The sequence below is a fragment of the Notolabrus celidotus genome, chromosome 9 (assembly GCF_009762535.1).
Source record: "Notolabrus celidotus isolate fNotCel1 chromosome 9, fNotCel1.pri, whole genome shotgun sequence".
NCBI lineage: Eukaryota > Metazoa > Chordata > Actinopteri > Labriformes > Labridae > Notolabrus > Notolabrus celidotus.
This window is the reverse complement of record NC_048280.1, coordinates 1,035,499-1,057,865: the sequence shown is the minus strand read 5'-3', so window position 1 is coordinate 1,057,865 and position 22,367 is coordinate 1,035,499. Positions and strand designations below refer to the sequence as shown.

Below are 22,367 nucleotides of genomic sequence, written 5' to 3'. Positions count from 1 at the left end.
GAGAGTTGTGTCTGAATATAAAGAAATGTATAATGCTGGAAGGTCACAGAGATAATATTATTAGCAGTTATAATCATCATTTACAGTACTCACAGCTGATCAGAGATCTTGTTTTCATGTCCTTAAGCTCAGCCTGTAATGTACTGATTTTTTCTGTTTGAGCATGTGCAAATGTTTCTGTTGTGTAGCTGCAGGGTTTGTCTTTGCAGAGTCTGAGTCTCATCTTTTCCACCGTGTCCAACAGCTCTGGGATCTGCTGCTGGTCCTTGATGTTGAGAACAAAAGATCTTCCTCCACAGCTCTGAAGGAGATCCTGAATGTCTTTGCTTTTCATGATGAAGTTAACAACAGCTGGAGCTGTAGGATCTGACTCTGCAGTGAACACGATCATGGTGAAGTCATTGACTCCAGCGCTCAAAGTGTCCTGGATCATCTTTAACTCTCCCTTGTCTTCATCAGTGAGAGGACTCACAGGTAGGACCAGGATGAAGGCATGGACACCTTCAGGATCACAGAGGGAGACACACCTGAGTGATTCCTTCATCACTGTCTCCAGAGGTTTTCCACACAGAGCAGGAAGCTCCACCAGGGAAACCCAACATCCACACACCTCTCCCTGAAGTTTAACACACTCTGATGAGCTGGAGGCTGAATGAAGACCTGTCTGACCTAAAATGGCCTTTGCTGCTGAAGTCTTCCCTGCTCCTCTCCTCCCACACAGGACCAGGTTTAAAGCTGGTTTCATGTGTTCAGACTTCAGAGTGATCAACTCTTCAGTGAGGGTGAGGAAGTCTCCTTTGTTCTCACACACAAGGCTCTCAATCTGTGTCATTAATGAGTGGATGTTGTTGTCAGTCATCCTGTAGTGTCTGTCTCCACAGTCTTTAAGTAGACGTCTATAAGAGTCGTCTGTTTGACCGTCCTCATGTGTACTGATGATCACTGAGTGTTTAAAAGCATCTTGACCAAACAGACTGAGGATGAACTTCAGTGTTTGTCTGTTCTCTTCAGTGAAATCAGAAGGTTCCACTAACAGCAGCAGAACATTTGGTCCTGGAGGACAAAGACTCACAGCGTTCCTCATCTCTCCTCTGAGCTTCTCCACAGACAGACTGAAAACATCTGGAGCTTTTACTACTTTTAGAGGCTTTCCTCTCCACTCTGCAGTCTGCACCTTTTGTTTGCCTGCAAATGGATTTGGTAAAGAGTGTGTCCAGGGTTCTTTTTGAGTGATGAAGTCACCAATCTTTGTTTTCATGTCAACTTTTTTCTTCAGCATCAGAATTCTGACTGTAACATAACAAACAAACAAACAAACAAACAAACAAACAAACAAACAAACAAACAAACAAACAAACAAACAAACAAGAGAAAAACAGAGAAAGATTCAGGATTACCTCTGCAACACTGTTCACTGATTATCTCACTATTTCTCATGTCCTGTGTTTTCTGAAGTTGTCTTTACGTTGTGGATCTGCTATTTGTAGGGAGCCTGAGAACAGAGTTTCAGTGTCAGTGTCACTTTAAATAACATGGATGACGGCTGAAGAACTTTAACAAACTTCTGACTGAACCTCAGAAACTAGATTACAAACTCAGTTACTCAGTCATGCTGATGTTCTGTCAGCCAGCTCTCTTTAACTTGTATCATGTTTACAGGTTTGCTGTTTTTTAACCAGAAGGACACTCAGTGATAATAACATGTTCATGTTTGATAGTTTACTTACTCTCTCCTGGAGGAGGAGGTCTCACCCTGTCATCACTGGCACACAGATCTGTAAAAAGATGACACATAAACTTTCAGCCTCATGTTTTAATGTCATCAATAATGATTTGTGTGAGAATCGTTTTAACACTTGAAACGTCTCGTTCTTACCAGCAGAAGTAACAGCATGTAGGAGGCCAGGCTTTGTTTCCTCTTGTTGTGTGATTTGTGTTTCATTAGTGGGATCCATGAACACATCACAGCTGACATGCTCTCCATCGTGCTCCTTCACAATTTGACCCAAACGTGTCAACAGCTCTGGAAGTTCAAGGTTCATCCGCTCCACATATCTGTCCCTACACTCTCTGATCATGTCTTTGAGGGGAGAATACTGAGTATATTTGGAGCCCTGCTCTCTGGGTGATGATATCAGTATCAATGAATGATCAAATGATCGATCACTGAAGCGTTTAAGGACTCTGCAGAGTCTCAGTTTGTGTTCCTCCCTGAAGTCTTCAGGCTGTAGAACCAGCAGGAACACATGAGGTCCAGGATCAGAGAGTCTCACACAGGCTGTCACATGTTCTGTCAGTCTGTCTTCAGAGATGTGGGGACTCAGCAGATCTGGAGTGTTGATGAGAACTATGTCTTTCTCCTTTATCTGTCTTCTGACCTTCAAACAGCCGTCTGGTTCTTCCTCAGTGTTGAACTCAGTCTCTCCGAGTATAAAGTTCCCCACTGAACTCCTCTCAGACCAGCTGTTCCCCAGCAGAACCACCCTCAGCTCAGACACTGTGAAAAACAAGGATTGATAAAAGAGTAACTACTGTTGACTGTTTTTATTTATGACTCCATTAATATTTTATTATAGGGCTTTGATAATCCACTCAAAAATGTTTCTCACATTAACTATAAACACAGGTATTCTAATAAAGCTGGATAGAAGTTTGACTCACTGGTAGGTGGTAACGATCTCATGCTGCTACTGCGCCTCAGAGGTATCGGATCATCTGTGTCTGGAAGGACACAGATTAATGTTATCAGCGGTGAACATAGACTTTCATTACAGTTATTAGTAAAGATATGAACATACATCAGACACCTCTGTATTTAGAATGATAAATGTAGAGCTGAAAACGTCAGCTCATGATTAAACTGTTTCATTGACATTAGGTGTTCCAGGACTGTTTCCTGTTTCTGTCCTGTTGTAACATCTGAGTAAGAAGCTCCTCTGTTGTCTGTACACTGAGTGCACAATTATTAGGCACGTGAGTATTTTTGTGAATATGTTAAAAACTATGTTAACAGTCGTTTCCAAATTTGTCAAGAAGTCAGATAGTGAATATATTTCTTCAGCTGTGTGGTTAAAATGATGTTTTTCAAATTACGTTGGCTGTATTTTTAAATAAATGCAGAATCTGCAGAAATGAGCGTGCCAAATTATTATACAAGTTGGTGATAAGAGCATATAACTTGTGAAAATTAAAAACTAGGCACCATTTTAAACGTTCTGTTGATTGAAAATAATAATATTTACTACAACTGTATTCAAACTTCAACAAAAACAACAGTTTTCTTTACATTTGTATACAAAATAAAACTGTTAATGTCTTTAAAACATTTCAAATCTTAAGTGTTTCTCAAATGTCCAACATAACCTCCTTTTCTTTCAGTGAGGGTCAGAGGTCAGAGGTCACTGTAAACTGATTTAGTTTCTGATGACTTCTCTGCTGACTCTGTGAGCTGTACCTTGTATGTCTTTCCAAAGAGGCTCATTGAACTGTATTTCTTGATTACTGTAAATTATCTTCTTTATTATTGACCACAAGTTCTCAGTCGGGTTGAAATCAGGTGAGCAGGCAGGCCAGTCCAGGAGGCGATCCTCTTTAAAGCCCTGAGATGCCGTCCTGTCCTGGGAATAACGTGAGGCATGTGACGGTGCATTGTGCTCATGCATGAACACTAGCATCTTTTTCACTTTAGCTGAATGTCTTTTCCTCCATGCAGGAAAATACAAAAGAGGATCACCTCATGAACTGGCCTACCTGCTCACCTGATTTCAACCCGACTGAGAACTTGTGGTCAATACTGAAGAAGATAATTTACAGATATCAGGAAATACAGCTCTAAAGAGTCTCTTTGGAAAGACATACAAGGTACAGCTCACAGAGTCAGCAGAGAAGTCATCAGAAACTAAATCAGTTTACAGTGACCTCTGACCTCTGACCCTAACTGAGAAAAGAAGGTTCTATTGGACATTTGAGAAACACTTTAGATTTGAAATGTTTTAAAGACATTAACAGTTTTATTTTGTATACAAATGTAAAGAAAACAGTTGTTTTTTTGAAGTTTGAATACAGTTGTAGTAAATATAATTATTTTCAATCAACAGAACATTTAAAATGGTGCCTAGTTTTTAATTTTCACAAGTTATATGCTCTTATCACCAACTTGTATAATAATTTGGCACACTCATTTCTGCAGATTCTGCATTTATTTAAAAATACAGCCAACGTAATTTGAAAAACATCATTTTAACCACACAGTTGAAGAAATATATTCACTATCTGACTTCTTGACAAATTTGAAAACGACTGTTGATATAGTTTTTAACATATTCACAAAAATACTCACGTGCCTAATAATTGTGCACTCAGTGTATAATATGGAAACAGAGAGAGGAGTGTTACCTGTTAAAGTCTGACTGGACTCACCTGCTGCTGCAGTCGCCATGACGTCACTCTGCTGTAAACATCAGAGACTGATTCAACTGGAAAAGAACAGCAGGGTTTGAGAATGAGAGAAAAAGATGAGTGTGGAGGTCAGTTTGGTTACTGAGGATAACAAACCTTATCAAGATGTATTTTTTTGTTTCATGTTGATGTGATTTTATGGTTTATGTTATTTCATGTCTTGTTGTGTTTTACAGTCATGTATCCTGTATTGTGTTTGTATGTCGTTAGTTTCAAAGTCTGGGTTAGAAGTAGGGGTTTATAATCTGCTGTAGTCACATGATCATGGTGCAGCTTAAAGGCACAGCAGCCTCTGGTTGCGTATATACCTGCTTCCTCTGTACCATAAGCTCTGTTGTTTTCCAAAAACTTCCTTCATAGTAAAACACAAACATAGTATGTCATTTTCTTTGAGTCAGTCCTTCATAAAATGTCCTGCTGCCCTTACTGCTAACCCAGTGATCTTTAAGAAAACATAAAATGTGAAGGACGAATGTTTAAAGATCAAGATAAAGAAGGCTGTCAGACAGAGGTCAGACTTTTTGACTGAGACAAGTGCAAACACACTGTTGGTTGGCTGTTTCTGTTGATTTGTTGACAACATTAAAAATGTAGTCGTGTCAGTTTACAAAGATTGTCAGACTGCTAAGATTCAAAGCTTTGAAGATCTGGCAGGGTTAGGGGACAGTGTTAGCTGGAGGTTGTTATGGGAACACATGAGGAGAGGAATACCATCAATTGGAGAGAAAGGCTAAAAAGTTAAACAAAGTTTAATCATAGAAAGTTGAAAGGTGACTATGGAGCTTACTGGAACTAAGTGATGAAGCAGGTTTGGAAACTTGAGTTGGGTTCTTCATAGTATTGGACTTATCAAATACTAAAAACCCTATTTATGAAACCACTACTGATGAAACAGCAGTATGAAAAAAGTCTTATGAAAAACCAGAATGACTCACTTAGAGGTGTCAGGAAATCAATGCTGCTGGAGCGCTTCACAGGTTGCATATCATCTGACCCTGTAAGGACACAAAATATAAAGGTAATGTCAGCAATATTAAGTATGCTGATAACCCCAAAGATAAGCAGCACAAGTTCTTTTAACTACCATCCTCTTCTAGCAAAGGTGACAGAGGATGTAACTAGGTGGACAACACTACCTGTATCTTTAATCGGTAGAATTAATATGATCAAGATGAAAATACTGCCCAAATTTGTATATCTCTGTCAGTCAATTCCCTTGTCTCCACCTAGTGCTGGGTGATATTGAATGTTTTGGACCGTTATTGGGTAATGAACGGTTTGCCCCTGCAAGAAATGACATGCCCTTCCTTGACCATATTGTAAAGCACAAAAGTATTTTGCAAAATCTTTATAATGATATCAAATGAATGTGATTTGACGAGCTCAGAAGTTACATTGATTACATTGAATCATACACGATTCGGGAACATTTCACAGCATGCATCGGGCCAGTCTCCCTCACGCACTGTTTCCCACAATGCACAGCGCTCGCACCGCTTTTTCTGAATGAATGAATATAATATGAGACCACATGATGTTTGTTCCACGTGCTGGAAAATTGAAAACAAAAATGCGTGTTTCATGTAAGTTCTTAATCAATTAATCAGTACTTGGTTAATTGTTTGCATCCCTAGTCCAAACTCAGAGTTCTGAACAGTATAGTTCCCATACAGGCTGAATCTGGTGCAGCAGTTTAACCTACCTCTGAGTCAGAGTCTTATTCTGCATGATTCAAGTCTGACTTAGTTTGCACTTTAAACACAATCTTACCAGAATTTAAAATTGTTAAAACTTGAATTTGTTTCAAATAATAAAGAATTAAGAGTTATTTTTTGTTTTGAACAGAGTGAGACTTTGTCTTGTTGTTTACCAAAACACTGCTACACCATATAGTGAGTGTTGTAACTCTCATCACAGAGTGGTGTCGACAGATATTAATCATGTCTTATCTCCTTAATGTAGCTGATCAAAACACACGTGCTTCTTTAAGCTCATAACACAGTATCAGTTATGAGTTCAGAGTCTCTCACATGTAACACCACCGCACATTATCACTTTATAAAACATGTCAGGGCGAAGGACTTCCTCCTCTCCTGACATCTGATACAACGTCCTGTAAATTCCTTTCTACCTGAATGCTCGTCACAGACTTCTCAGCGAATCAGCTCATTGTAGAAAAACGTAGAAAGTTAACATTTAAACCTGACATGACCCCTGCAGTCAGACCAAAACACACTTTCAAGTTTTCATGAAAGCCTTATATTTTCAATTCAACATATTAGGACAGAAGTACTCTACCATTACTTTCATGATTTGGTTATTATTCTGTACTTTAGGTCGAGTTGACTCACCTGGTGAATTTCTTGCTGAGATACAATCAGTGGTAAAAGTGAGATAAAAACAGACAGCTCCAGGATGAGCTCAAAAAAAGGACACACAGTCTCCCAGCAGCCGCATGAAGTCTGACAAAAACATAGATTTATAAAGCTTCACATGTTGGAGTGTCACTGTGGGGGTTAAAGACGATCTACTCTGACTTTGTGACTTTGACTCTGTGGTTTAACAGGTTCTATCAAATGTAAGGGTGGAGCATTTCCTCATATTTTATACACTGTTTTGACCGAGGTTACATAAAGTGAATTTATCCCTGCAGCCACACTCATACTGTAACAAAGGCTCTCATTAAAACCAAGATGGTTGACAACATTTAAGACATTTATTCTGCATGATAAAAATCAGTTTTAAAATATGTTGATTTTGCAGTGATGGCTGAAAAACACTCAAATGAGTCAGCTTTGATATAATGAGTCACTCACACATTAACTACTATTGTAAGAAAAATGAAGATTATTTTTTTCATCAAAACTTATAATGACCTAAATCTTAGTAACAACTTGTTATAGGTTAAACCTCTCACTTAGACATGTTGTTTCTATGAAGGATTTATTGAAGTTTCTTTTCCATCCAGCAGATTATGAATCTGATTTCAAAGCCAAGTTGTCCTACATGAGTATATAAAGATGGTTTTATTTGAGTCCTTGTGTTTGGGGTGTTTTATTGCAGAGCAGATGCTTACATAAATATTTTAATGGGTGAAGTACGTTGCAGGACTGGATGTTCAATCCCTGAGGTTTCTGTTCTAATACTGAGTTGTGAGGGGTTGTTCTTAGAGAAGACAGTGAGGCGACTTACCTGACAGACCACCTGCTTTGGAGAAGGAACATTTCCTGTACTCACCTGTTTGGAGAATTGAGATTAACTGTAGTACTTACCTCTTGGTGGTCTGGAGTCTTTCCCTGTAAAGAAAGAGTCTTACCAGCCTGGTCATGCCAAGACTCCATGATGTACCTCATGTGGCTGGTCCATGAGACGACCATAGGGTGATGTTGCTAACTTTGAAGTCAAATATATGTCCTGTCAATCACAGTTTCAGGGACTGGAGTCTCAGTGAGGCTGGAGTGTGGGGCTGGAGGTGTTTCTGGTTGATCCCTGTAAAATACAGCATCATACAAATCAAACTTTAAAAGTGTTCACTTCTTTCTGTCTCACATGTTAAGAAAACGATTCAAAGAAAACAAGATGTTGTTTCAGCTGGAGCACACTGCAGACTGTTTGAGCAGTAACCAATGATAACAGGAAACCAGCAGAGGGCAGCAGATACACAGACACAGGGCCAGATTCAATCTCCCCTTTCAATCAGAGCTTCAAATCTGCATGTTTTCATCACATCATGTAACAAGGTGACAGTTCATAAAGTTTGTATGACAGCGAGAGGAACTTGAATGATCTTCTGTCTGACCCTGACCACACAAACTAAATCACAAAGTCTCATTCCCTCGATGTGAATCTTGTTGATATCATGTCAGCCAGGGATTAGACTCATTAAAAGATTATTAGAATTAGTTTCTGATTGTAAATGTAATGTAACACTGAATGTAACACTGTCGCTCATTTACACATTATTCAACATATAAGATCAGATCTTTGTCTTTCTCCTCTCCTGACACCTGAAATGGTGTCCTGTAAATTCCTTTCTGCCTAAATGAGAGTCAAAAGACTTCTCATGAAAGAGTGACAGGAAACTAAATACAACTTTCAGAATCAGAAACAAACACATATTATTCATGTTTTTGATGGATTTCACATGATCTTACTTTAACCCCATGATTACCTGCATGTGGTTGGTCTATGAGATGAGTTGTCTTGCCTGCAGTTTTCAGGACTTAGACTGAACTTTCAGTCTCAGCTGTGGGACTGCAGGTGTTTCTTTGAGGTGTCAGTCAGGACACAGGTGTGAAGTATTCCTTTAAGAAATAATATCAGGAGGCTTGAAGGTTAGCTGCATTAAACCCATGAAGTACAGTGGAGCTTTATAGATCAGTCATTTATAGGTATATCCAAACAAAGTGCAAACATTTAAAAACTTTAATTCTATGCATTAGAAATACTGTTGTTTCAAAACTACTAATGGGAGTGTAAAAACATGTGGACCTTGTAAGATCATGTGAGCTTGAGCTTTAACCTGAGATCATCATCTTCTAGAACATTAAAAGTAACTACATCAACAATGAGAAGAGGAATGGGAGACAGAAGTAAGGTGTACATTTACACTGAGGTGAGAAGCAGTAATCAGACTGAATCTCACAAGTTTCAATTCCATTTAACAGAGAATAAGCCTTTTCAAATAGACACAGCGCCCTCTGGTGGCAGCACTGTCACTGAACGTTCTTTAAATTTAAAACATAAAGGTGTTTTGTAGATTGTAAATGTCAGTCACCGGTTGAAGGCTGGCATTTTGGTAAATGTCAGTAATTCACTAAGTGACTGTTTCTAATGGGTGAAAAGTGATAGTAATGATAAAGTGAAATAAAAATAAATAAAGTACTCTAGAGTAATATCACTTTTTTTCTGAATAACTTGAAAACAGAACAAATCTTTTTCTCACTTTTTCTCAAATATTTTGATAAATGCATGGGGTAAAGAAAATCAAAGCAGGGGCTTCTGTCCTTGTTGAAGTGGACGTAGGACCAGTTCCCGATCCCAACCTTATTTGGGGAATGTCACCCTCCACTTTCTCCCCACACTACCTGTGTTGTTCAAGCTGTCCTTTTAAATTAAGGCAAAAATTAGTCTTTAACAAAAAGAAAGAACAAAGGGTGCTGTGGCAGATCCGACAAACTGTGCCATAAATAAGTCTCCTGTTGTCTTTGAGTGTAACTCAGACATCCAAATCCAAACACAATGAAGTGGAATACATCAGTAAAGAAATATATCAATGAATTACTTATTCTTCCCTGAAAAACTGTGGTACAAAACGGCATGCAGATAATCAAACAGTTGTATTTTATGTATTTGTTCTTCTTCGTGTGTCGGCCTCACTACAGTTAAAGACAGTCCTGTTTTTTTCCGTTCCAGATTGTTCAGTTAAAAATCTCTGACAAAGACCATGTTATTCCAGTATCTGCATTCTTTATTAAGATTATGCACAAGCCAAATATGAACTTGAGAGGAATAAAAACACTTCATTATGCACTTGAGAGGAATAAAAACACTTCATTATGCACTTGAGAGGAATAAAAACACTTCATTATGCACTTGAGAGGAATAAAAACACTTCAAACAAACTTTTAAACAGATAACATATTTTGAGTTATACACACAAAATGACAGGATCAGTTCTGTGATTCTCTTAATAAATCTGTAAACACTATCACTTAATATTCATCTGTAGTCAATGCAAAGCATCTCATAACTGTTGACTGTATAAATGAGCTTTCTTGTCAGAGTGAATTGTGAGTCATAACAAGAGAAAACATCACTCCCAGAAGGTGCTTTAGGAAGAAAGGAAAACATTATGAGTTGTTAGTCAAACGGTAAATGGTCTTGTACTTATATAGCTCTTTTCTTGTCTTTCCGACCACTCAAAGCGCTTTTACATTAGCCCATCCACACCACATTCACTCACTGATGGTAGAGGCTGCTCTAGTGAGGAACCATCAGTATATTAGCTTATCTCATTCATACACATTCACACACTGATGACCAACAGTGGGAGCAATTTGAGGTTCAGATAGCCGAGGGACACTTTAGCCTGTGACTGCAGGAGCTGGGATCGAACCCCTGACGTTCAGATTGAGAGACGTCTGACTTTCCAACCGAGCCACAGTCGCCCCAATACCATTTCAAACATATAACTGTCTTTCTGCGTGGAGTTTGCATGTTCTCCCCATGCATTTGTGTTCTCCACAGGCCCATCAGCTTCCTCCCACAGTCCAGACACACTTTAGGTTAATTGGTCTCTCTTCATTACCCGTAGGTGTTGGTTTGATTTTGTCTTGTTGTTTGGCAATACACTAGCCTGTGACAGACTGGCAACAAGTCAAGGGTGTACCCTGTTTCTCACCCAGTGACAGCTGGGATAGGCTGATGGCTCCTGCAACCTTAAACTGAATAAGGAGTATGAATAACGAGGAAAGTTTCTCTGAAACTCCTGTTGAAACTGCCAAACCCAACATGTTTACGTGTTCAGGGGCAAACAATGTAACACTGGGCTGCTGTTAGGACAGGTAGAGTTGTTTTTCAGATATCTCACAGAATTGAGCACCATGTACCTTTCAAACTGTCTTCTTTCAGGTCATTCATATCCTCTTCGTGTTTTTTCTGCAGTGCATCTTTTTTTTGCTGCCAGTCTTCGTCTTTTGTCTGTTGCTGATCTAACGCACTCATCTTTTCATTGTGTTTTTGCTGCAATCCATTCATTTTTTCAAAAACATCACTCTTGAATTTGGTCATTGTTTCTGCATAGTCTTTCTGTAAGTCATCAATGCGTTTCTTTGTTTTTTCTTGCTTGCTTTTGAGTTCTTTTTTCAACTCATCCGTTTTCAAGCTCTGATGTTTTTCGTCTTCCATTTCTTGATCATGTTTTTTCTGCAACGGATCCATTTCCTCCTTCTCCTCCTTCTCATTTTGGGTTATAAGGTCTTTTTTAAGGTTGTCCACTTCTTGTTGGTGTTTTTCCTGCAGATCTTTCATGCCTTTATTGTGATCTTTTTTATGGATCAAGAGCTGCTGCATGGAGTTGGCCATTTCTCGCTTATGTTTGTTCTGTAGTTCATTCAAAACTAGAGCCAGTCCTTTATCACTGGAGGTTGAGAGATAAAAAAACCTGTCAAATTCCTCCTGCTTCTCATGCATTTCTTCTTTGTGTTTTTCTTTCAGAACTGCAATGTCTTTCTGTTTTTCCTCAATGAACTCATTGAACTTCTCAGCTTTACATCTGGCCTCATTTTCATAGTTTTCCTCTATTTTCTTCAGTTCGTTCTCATGGTTTGTTGCCATTTCTTTTTTCTTTGCTTTGCTCGTTTTGTTCTGATCTGCTCCTCTTCTTTTCTTTTCTTTTCATAATTTTCTCTTTCCTGTTCAAACTCTTCTTGAAGTTTTCTGAGTCTTGTTTGTTCCTCCTGTCGTCTCTGTTCCTCTTCTTTATTGTGTTTCTCCATAAATTCCTTTTGTTGTTTGTCCTGACTTTCTTTTTCTTCTCTCATCTTTTCTCTGCTCTCCTCCAGCTGTCTGTCAATATTTTTTTTCTCCTCTGACACTGCCTTTATCTTTTCCTCCAAAGCTTCACATTTCTTTCCCCACCCCTGTCGTTGAAGTTCTTCCTGTTTTTTTCTCTTCCTTTCTTCTTCGTCTCTCCTTTCCTTTTCTTTCATTCTAACCTCACGCTCCTTCTTTATGTTTTCCTCCTTTTCTTTTAGTTCTTTCTTTTTCTGTTGTCTCTCCTTTTCAAATTCTTCCATCTGTTGCTTCTTAAGCATCTCTTCTTCTTCCTGTCTTTTTTGATCCTCTTCCTTTCTTTTCTTTTCAGAATTTTCTCTTTCCTGTTCAAACTCTTCTTGAAGTTTTCTGAGTCTTGTTTGTTCCTCCTGTCGTCTCTGTTCCTCTTCTTGATTTCTTTTTTCCCACCCCTCTTTTTGTTGTTTCTCCCAGCTCTCTCTTTCCTCTCTCATCTTTTCTCTGCTCTCCTCCAGCTTTCTGTCAATGGTTTCTTTTTCTTCTGATTCTGACTTTATCTTTTTCTCCAAAGCTTTAAGTTTCTGTTCCCACTCCAGTTGTTGAACTTCTTCCTGTTCTTTCCTGTTCTTGTCTTCTTCTTCTCTCCTTTTCTTTTCTTTCATTCTGTCCTCTTGTTCCTTCTGTATGACTTTGTCTTTCTCTTTTAGTTCTTTTTCTCTCTGTTTTCTCTCCTTTTCAATTTCATCTCTCTTTTGATTCTTTAGCTTCTCCTCTTCTTCCTGTCTTCTCTGATCCTCTTCTTTTCTTTTCTTTTCATAATTTTCTCTTTCCTGTTCAAACTCTTCTTCAAGTTTTCTGAGTCTTGTTTGTTCCTCCTGTCGTCTCTGTTCCTCTTCTTGATTTCGTTTTTCCCACCACTCTTTTTGTTGTTTCTCCCAGCTCTCTCTTTCTTCTCTCATATTTTCTCTGCTCTGCTCCAGTTTTCTGTTAATGGTTTCTTTTTCCTCTGATTCTGACTTTCTCTTTTTCTCCAAAGCTTCAAATTTCTGTTCCCACTCCAGTTGTTGAAGTTCTTCCTGTTCTTTTCTCTTCCTGTCTTCTTCTTCTCTCATTTCCTTTTCTTTCTGTCTGTCCTCTTGTTCCTTCTGTATGATTTCCTCCTTTTCTTTTAGTTCTTTTTCTCTCTTTTCTCTCTCTTTCTTCATGTCTTCTTCTTGTTTTCTCATTGTTTTCTCAATTTCTTTCATTCCTTCTTCATATTTTCTTTGAAGTTCCTCCCTCTCTTTTATCATCTCCTCTTCTTTCTCCTTTAAGAGTCTCTCCATTTCTTTCTTTATAGCAGCTTCAGCTTCTTGCAGCATCTCATTGGTGTAGCAGCTGCCTCCATTTGTCTTCACCATTGTGTCGATCTTTGCCATCAGCTCACCGACCTGAGTTATGTTTTGTTCATCATTGTTATTGAACACGTGGTATCTTCCTCCACAGTCAGAGATCAGTTTCTTGAAGGAATCATCACATTTCTTTTCAATGTATTCTTCAATAGACATCTTCTTACGTTTTAGTGAATCTCCTCCAGTTAAAAGGATGATGATGAACTTCTCAGCATCCTTCCCAAAGCCTTCTTTGATCAGTTTTAATGTCTCTTTCTCCTCTTGTGTAAATCTTCCGATTTGCATCACCAACAGGAAGACATGTGGACCTGGAGCCAGAAGACTGATGCATTTCATCATCTCTTCATGAACCTCTTCATGGGACAGAGTCGTGTCAAACAGACCAGGAGTGTCGACCACAGTGACAGGACGACCGTCCACTTCACCATGTTCCTTCTGACAGAATTTAGTGACTGATGTTTGACTTGGTTCAGCCTCAAACTCCTCTCTTCCTAGAATGGTGTTTCCTGAAGAACTCTTCCCACAGCCGGTCTTCCCGATCATCACAATCCTGAGACTCTCTGAGCTCTGCTTCTCATCATCACCTGTGAAATAAGAAGGGCTGGAGTTACTTTAAATGGAGGCAGAACAGTTAAAGCTGCAATGCATTATCTTAAACAGGCTGCTTATCATACAAAAAAAAACTGATGTCACATTTAAAAAGTAAAACTAAGTTGTACTTACGAGTAACCGGCTCTTCAAGCTTAGCATGTAGCATGCTGATGTTTTCCATTAAAGCATGTGCATACGTCTCTGTTGTGTAGCTCCTTTGTTTGTCTTCATCTTTTTGCATGTTGTCCACCATATTCAACAGCTCTGGGATCTGCTGCTTGTTCCTGATATTGAGAACTAAAGATCTTCCTCCACAGCTCTGAAGGAGATCCTGAACTTTCTTGTTTTCCTTCACAAAGTTAACATCAGCTGGAGCTGTAGGATCTGACTCTACAGGGAACAGAATCATGGTGAAGTCATTGCCTTGAGATCCAAATGTGTCCTGGATCATCTTTAACTCTCCCTTGTCTTCATCAGTGAGAGGACCCACAGGTAGGACCAGGATGAAGGCATGGACACCTTCAGGATCACAGAGGGAGACACACCTGAGTGATTCCTTCATCACTGTCTCCAGAGGTTTTCCACACAGAGCAGGAAGCTCCACCAGGGAAACCCGACGTCCACACACCTCTCTCTGATGTTTAACACACTCTGATGAGCTGGAGGCTGAATGAAGACCTGTCTGACCTAAAATGGCCTTTGCTGCTGAAGTCTTCCCTGCTCCTCTCCTCCCACACAGGACCAGGTTTAAAGCTGGTTTCATGTGTTCAGACTTCAGAGTGATCAACTCTTCAGTGAGGGTGAGGAAGTCTCCTTTGTTCTCACACACAAGGCTCTCAATCTGTGTCATTAATGAGTGGATGTCGTTGTCAGCCATCCTGTAGTGTCTGTCTCTGCAGTCTTTAAGTAGACGTCTAAAAGAGTCGTCTGTTTGACCGTCCTCATGTGTGCTGATGATCACTGAGTGTTTAAAAGCATCTTGACCAAACAGACTGAGGATGAACTTCAGTGTTTGTCTGTTCTCTTCAGTGAAATCAGAAGGTTTCACTAACAGCAGCAGAACATTTGGTCCTGGAGGACAAAGACTCACACAGCTCTCCACCTCTCTTCTTACAGCCTCCACAGACAGACTGAACAAGTCTGGAGTTTTCACCACTGTTAGTGGGTTTCCTTTCCACTCTCCACAGGGGGCCTTACAGCGTTTGGTTTGAGGGTGTTTTCCATGATGACCAGTTTGATCATGCATGATGAAGTTGGACAATTTTTTCTTTTTGTGGTCACTTTTTCCCAGCAGGATAATCTTGAATCCAGATTCTAAAACACAGCAGAGAAAATAAAATAACATAAAGCTATAACTACAACGACATCACTTAGTTTTGTTGATGTGGGAGGATCTACAGGTAGGTCAATGTTCAAACATTATGTGAAATTAAATGTGTAATAACCAGTGTTGTAACATGTTAATTTAACTCCAGAACTATTTACTGTGACTTGTAGTGTATCTAGTTAATTTCAAATTTAATATCACAGCTAAAATTACAAACATTTCAAAGGGCTCGTTCCTCATTACTGTGCAAAAGGTCGTTCTGGATTGCATCTGCAACCCTTTATTTTGAAGGGACAAAAGGATGTTCCAAATTGTATCTGCAAAGGACTTTTATTTTGAAGGGACAAAAACAGGATGCACAGAGGCCCACCTGCACACCCCTCAGTCAGTGATGCAGCCCAAAGGAGGAGACTTCCCCTCACCTTCATCCTATTCCCTTCCCATCCCTTTTCACAGTTTTAGTGCGTCCATAAGACTGAGTATTTTTAATCATAGTTTAGTCATAAGTTTGCATTAGTAGTTCATTATAATCATTTATGTTCATATATTGTGTTGTATAGAGAAAGTTTATAGTTAATTGATTGGTGCCACTATGTCTGACATGCAGCATGAGCATGCAGGGTCCACTTAGGGACTGTCAGCATTTTCTTGTGTTCTATGTCTGTGTGTGTGTGTGTATGTGAGATAGAGGTAGTGGCTGTCATTATGATAATTTGTTGATTGTCCCTAGAAAGTTGGAGTGTATTTTAGCTTTGTTCATTGTATTTCATAGATTATAATCATGTAGAGTTTCTAATTAAGTTGTTATCATTTGTACAGACTTAATGTTTATATATATTTTATTCTTTTCTTCAGAAACCACACACACCAATGTTCACACACCTTCACTTTCATATTCACCATCAAGAGTAAAGATCACTGTCAAAGAAAATAAAAGGAGTGGAAATCAAAAGAGAGTGTGTCACCTCTAATATCTTTTCATCCACAACATCCATGTTCTGACCGGACAAACTGTGACGATTGCAACCCTACAGTTAAAACCACCAACAAATAGTTCATCTCCCTGAGGTCTCAAGTGTGGCATCTAGTACACCACCGCCTCTTTTACAATTACTTTACATCAAATAGCTGAAAACTACATAAGATTATTCATCAAAGTCAGCAGGCAAAGCTAGACCCATATCAGCACAGTAGCATCCTGAGAGAAAGAGTGCTGCACACATTAAACACAGACTGATGATCATTCAACTGTCTGTGAAATACCAGCATTACTTCTTCTTCAAGGTAAAGGACAAGAATATAGAGGTGAGTTGTCGTCTGTGTGCAGGAAGAAAAACTGTGTCCACTAGTAATTAAAATCTCTCCAAACCACACAACTTGCTTCTACTAAGCTAGCTGCCAGAGAGCCCGGCGCTGCAGAAATCTGTGATCCAGCTGCAGCTCATGTTAGCTCAGCAGACCGAGGAGGGGCTGCTCCATCCAAACAGTCAAAGCTTGATTTTCAATTAATGCTAGCTTAATAATCTGTTCTGCTGGCAGCTAGGAACGCTTCAACTGACTGTAAGGTACGTTGATGAAGACATGCTTCATGTATCAGCTGTTGAGTCTGCTGCTCTCAGAGAACTAATGAGTAAAATACACCTGAGATCAGGTAACTCTTTACTTTCATAATGCAGCAAATCAGTTAGTGATTCAGTTACTTCTGATAGTAGTACCTCATAATTATAACTAATTACTCATTTCCACTAACTTGCCCAACACTGGACGTAACACAGCTCTCCCTGTCAGAGCCCTGTTTGAGGGGGCGATGTTTATGACCAAGAGCTGCTTCTCTGTAAATGTTCAGCACACCACAACACTTGAACGAACTATGTTCTGAAGGTTAATTTAAAACAGATTCATGCAAAATAAGAAATTACAGAAAAATAATCACTTTGTTTCAAGGAAATGTTTGTGTTTAAATAAAATATTGTTTCCTTGATGGTTTTTATGGTCACGTTGTTGACTAAAGACAGCTAGCTCTGTGCATGTGCTCTCAATTGAGGTTTATTATTACATACTTTTTTTTTGGAGTGTATCAAAGTTATATTAACTTTTTTTAACAGACCCTGAACTCAACACATTCTAATATCCCCTTCCAAATAATACGCCTACATGGTTAAATGAATAAATGTCTGACGACTAGTTGACTCTTGGATTAAACTAACAACTCTCACTTTAGCTTGATAAAAATATTAAAGATATGAGGAACTGATAAGAGAAATATATTAAATATATTAAGATAAAAATGTTTTATTTTAATATCAAAGAATTGTATAATGTGTTTGGGTGAACACGAGAGAGAAGACTCCTTAAAAATGTATCAGTAAATGTGGATTAATATTGAGATCATTTTCTTACCCTGAGTTGACGTGTTTTTCCCTGAGAGGAGGAACTGTGGAGTGATTTTGGTAACAGCAGACAGTCCTGTGAAGAGATGACTTCATTAGTGTTCAGCTTAATTCTCTAATTCAGTGAAGGAAGATTTGTGTAAAAAAGGCTCTCACTGTTATCAGGATTATTTCTGAACTTACCAGCAGCTTTAACAGCATCTGTAAGATAAGTCTGAATTCCCTTTGGTTTCAGGCTCTGATGATGGTCATGTAATGAAGCTGTTGTTTCCTCAGATGCTTTGTAGATGACATGCTCTCCACTATTCTCCTTTACTATTTGACTCAAACGCATTAACAGCTCTGAATGGTCAAGGTGTTTCTGTTTCAAGTGTCTGTATTTACACTTTATGATCATGTCTCTTAATGGAGGGTGTTCCTTGTATTTCTTCTTTAAGCCTGGACTCTCCTCTCTTGGTGATAAAATCAAAACTAGTGAGTGATCATATGATCGATCACTGAAATGTTCCAGTGCTCTGCAGAGACTCTGTTTGTGTTTGTCAGTGAAGTCTTCAGGCTGTAGAACCAGCAGGAACACATGCGGTCCAGGATCAGAGGCATGTGCACAGTCTTCTCTATAATCTGTCAGCTGTTCTGGAGAGATGTCACGTTTAAGCAGGTCTGGGGTGTTAATGACAGATATTTTGTTTCCCCCTATTGTTCCACTGATTCTGAGACACTGGTTTGATTCTTCCTCAGTGTTGAACACAGACTCTCCCAGTATTAAGTTTCCCACTGAACTCCTCTCAGACCAGCTGTTTTCCAGCAGAAGGACCCTCAGCTCAGACACTGTGAAAAACAAGGAATTGAAAACAGTGATCCATATTAGTTTCTCTTTTTCATTTAAGGTTTCATTACTCTTTACTTCTTGGGGTTTGATAATCTATTGAAAAATTATAATACAGAAATGTTTCTCACAAATACAGAAAACAGGTATTCTTATAAAGCTGGATTTAAATTTCACTCACAGTTAGGTGGCAACAACTCCATGCTGCTGCTGCGCTTCACAGGAAGCAGATCACCTGTGACTGGAAGGACACAGATGAATGTTATCATGGGTGAACATAGATTTTCATTACAGTTATTTCAGTTATTAACATACATCAGACACATTTGTATTTAGAATGATAATATGTCGTGGAGCTCAAAACTGTGTGATTGACATTAAGACTGTTTTCTTTTTAAGACTCACTGTCCTGTTTTACATCAGAGAAAGAAGCTTTTCAGTTGTCCTCTGTACTTGATAAACTCTCACTCCCTTGATTAGTCATGCTGATGTTCTGTCAGCCAGCTCTCTTTAACTTGTATCATGTTTACAGGTTTGCTGTTTTTTAACCAGAAGGACACTCAGTGATAATAACATGTTCATGTTTGATAGTTTACTTACTCTCTCCTGGAGGAGGAGGTCTCACCCTGTCATCACTGGCACACAGACCTGTAAAGAGATGACACATAAACTTTCAGCCTCATGTTTTAATGTCATCAATAATGATTTGTGTGAGAATCGTTTTAACACTTGAAACGTCTCGTTCTTACCAGCAGAAGTAACAGCATGTAGGAGGCCAGGCTTTGTTTTCTCTTGTTGTGTTTCATCAGTGGCGTCCATGAACACATCACAGCTGACATGCTCTCCATCGTGCTCCTTCACAATTTGACCCAAACGTGTCAACAGCTCTGGAAGTTCAAGGTTCATCCCCTCCACATATCTGTACCTACACTCTCTGATCATGTCTTTGAGGGGAGAATACTGAGTATATTTGGAGCCCTGCTCTCTGGGTGATGATATCAGTATCAATGAATGATCAAATGATTGATCACTGAAGAGTTTAAGGACTCTGCAGAGTCTCAGTTTGTGTTCCTCCCTGAAGTCTTCAAGCTGTAGAACCAGCAGGAACACATGAGGTCCAGGATCAGAGAGTCTCACACAGGCTGTCACATGTTCTGTCAGTCTGTCTTCAGAGATGTGGGGACTCAGCAGATCTGGAGTGTTGATGAGAACTATGCCTTTCTCCTTTATCTGTCTTCTGACCTTCAAACAGCCGCCTGGTTCTTCCTCAGTGTTGAACTCAGTCTCTCTGAGTATAAAGTTCCCCACTGAGCTCCTATCAGACCAGCTGTTCCCCAGCAGAACCACCCTCAGCTCAGACACTGCAAAGAGAACAGTTGTGAAATCAGATGATTATAAAATGTAATAAAATGTATAAAATGTCACTTTTAGCTTAGAGGCACCAACAGGTTGAGACTCTTTGCTCGTTTATCTGGCCTGGTTGGAAAAAATATATTGTTAAATGAATGTTTTGTGTGAAAAGAAAGAATATTGAGGCCACAAGGGGTTAACGTGATTGGATAGCTCCCTTGTTAGTTAATGATTGACTCACTTGGTACAGGCGGTGAGTGAGACAGAAAGCTGAGAGCATACAGTTTTTTTACCATGTGACTTTCTATTTTTTATTGAAAGTTTTAAAACTGGTTCGCCTCGCATGTCATTTGTGTTGGAAATGATGTTGATGTGCCCGCAGCTCTTTTGTGGCTTTGGTATCAGGAGGAAACGCCACTACAGGTACGTTATCAGGTGACTCAACAAGTGTAGACGTTGGTAGGAGAAAAATGTAAGACTTCAGTTTCTGTAAAATGATGTGACTATGAATATCAAATTATTTTCTTATCACCATTAGTTTCAAAATATGTACAGATCTAGGTTAGAGGTAGGGGTTTATAATCTGCTGTAGTCACAGTGGCACTTCACTTTCATGATCATGGTGCAGCTTAAAGGCACAGCAGCCTCTGGTTGCGTATATACCTGCTTCCTCTGTACCATAAGCTCTGTTGTTTTCCAAAACTTCCTTCATAGTAAAACACAAACATAGTATGTCATTTTCTTTGAGTCAGTCCTTCATAAAATGTCCTGCTGCCCTTACTGCTAACCCAGTGATCTTTAAGAAAACATAAAATGTGAAGGACGAATGTTTAAAGATCAAGATAAAGAAGGCTGTCAGACAGAGGTCAGACTTTTTGACTGAGACAAGTGCAAACACATTGTTGGTTGGCTGTTTCTGTTGATTTGTTGACAACATTAAAAATGTAGTCGTGTCAGTTTACAAAGATTGTCAGACTGCTAAGATTCAAAGCTTTGAAGATCTGGCAGGGTTAGGGGACAGTGTTAGCTGGAGGTTGTTATGGGAACACATGAGGAGAGGAATACCATCAATTGGAGAGAAAGACTAAAAAGTTAAAGTTTAATCATAGAAAGTTGAAAGGTGACTATGGAGCTTACTGGAACTAAGTGATGAAGCAGATTTGGAAACTTGAGTTGGGTTCTTCATAGTATTGGACTTATCAAATACTAAAAACCCTATTTATGAAACCACTACTGATGAAACAGCAGTATGAAAAAAGTCTTATGAAAAACCAGAATGACTCACTTAGAGGTGGCAGGAAATCAATGCTGCTGGAGCGCTTCACAGGTTGCATATCATCTGACTCTGTAAGGACACAAAATATAAAGGTAATGTCAGCAATATTAAGTATGCTGATAACCCCAAAGATAAGCAGCACAAGTTCTTCTAACTACCATCCTCTTCTAGCAAAGGTGACAGAGGATGTAACTAGGTGGACAACACTACCTGTATCTTTAATCTGTAGAATTAATATTATCAAGATGAAAATACTGCCCAAATTTGTATATCTCTTTCAGTCAATTCCCTTGTCTCCACCTCCTACTTTTTCTCCAAATTCAGGGAGCTGCTTGCCAACTTGATTTGGAACAACAGGAAGCCTAGACTAAGACTTTCACTATTACTCTATGACAGGGGAGGGTTACAGCTACCAAAGTTCCAGTGGTATTATTGGGCGGCCTAAACACAGGCATTAATGATCTGGTTTTCTAAAGAAGCTGCTCTGTCCTTGATGCAAATCAAACAGTTATCTTCTAAACTCTGAATAGCTTGTTATACTGGCTCCTTTAAAGATATCAAGAAAAAATACAATTAATCCATTTGTGAAAAGTACTGTTATTGGTTGCTAGAAGTACAGAAATATCTGGGTGATTGTCCAGTGCTGTCATGTTTTGAACCTATATTGGGCAATGAACAATTTGCCCCTGCAAGAAATGACATGAGCTTTACAATATGGTCAAGGAAGCCATAAGTACTTTTGCAAGATCTTTATAATGATAACAAATTAATGTCATTTGAAGATCTCAGAGTAAAATATGACTTGCCACAGAAACACTTTAAGTATTTACATCTTAGAAGTTTAATTTTGGCAAGCTTAAATGATTCTGCGCAACAACCTCCTTTAACCACTCTACAAAAATGTTCCATGAAAACTGCTTCAGTAAAGGATGGGTCACCAAATTATATCATTTAATGGTCAAAAACCATACAGACAACAGTGAAAATAAGACACTACAGTGGTAACAAGAGGATACTTAAGTTGATGAATGGGGCACTATATACAAAAAGGCACAAACTCAAACCATCAATACCTGTCTGAGAGTAATACAATATTATAATTCAGTTGAGTATAATTCCATTATATTGGAAAAATGTGTGTTGCCCCTGTCTTGGTATCTGGTTGAAAGAATTATCAAGTTTGGCTCTTAAAAAACATATCTAAGTTGTGATGAAGACGGCTTCTGAGTTTGTGAATATTTGG

At 38.9% G+C, this 22,367-nt stretch overlaps 1 protein-coding gene across 7 annotated transcripts in view; it reads right to left on the bottom strand.

Annotated features, from left to right (window-relative positions):
- LOC117819070 overlaps window positions 1-22,367 on the bottom strand; it is a 134,343-nt gene that overhangs the window by 45,244 nt on the left and 66,732 nt on the right. The window contains exons 2-6 of one of the 7 annotated variants that reach the window (XM_034692278.1): window positions 21,134-21,193; window positions 19,248-19,859; window positions 19,099-19,146; window positions 18,680-18,739; window positions 1,877-2,497 (exon numbers count right to left, since the gene is read on the bottom strand). The exons of 4 other annotated variants lie outside the window; for them this stretch is intronic. In XM_034692278.1, coding sequence (XP_034548169.1) covers window positions 1,877-2,497; window positions 18,680-18,739; window positions 19,099-19,146; window positions 19,248-19,859; window positions 21,134-21,193 — 1,401 coding nt within the window. Of the gene's footprint in view, window positions 1-1,876; window positions 2,498-4,395; window positions 4,672-18,679; window positions 18,740-19,098; window positions 19,147-19,247; window positions 19,860-21,133; window positions 21,194-22,367 lie in introns of those variants that run through there. 2 more of the 7 variants (XM_034692279.1, XM_034692281.1) reach the window with 2 other exon arrangements.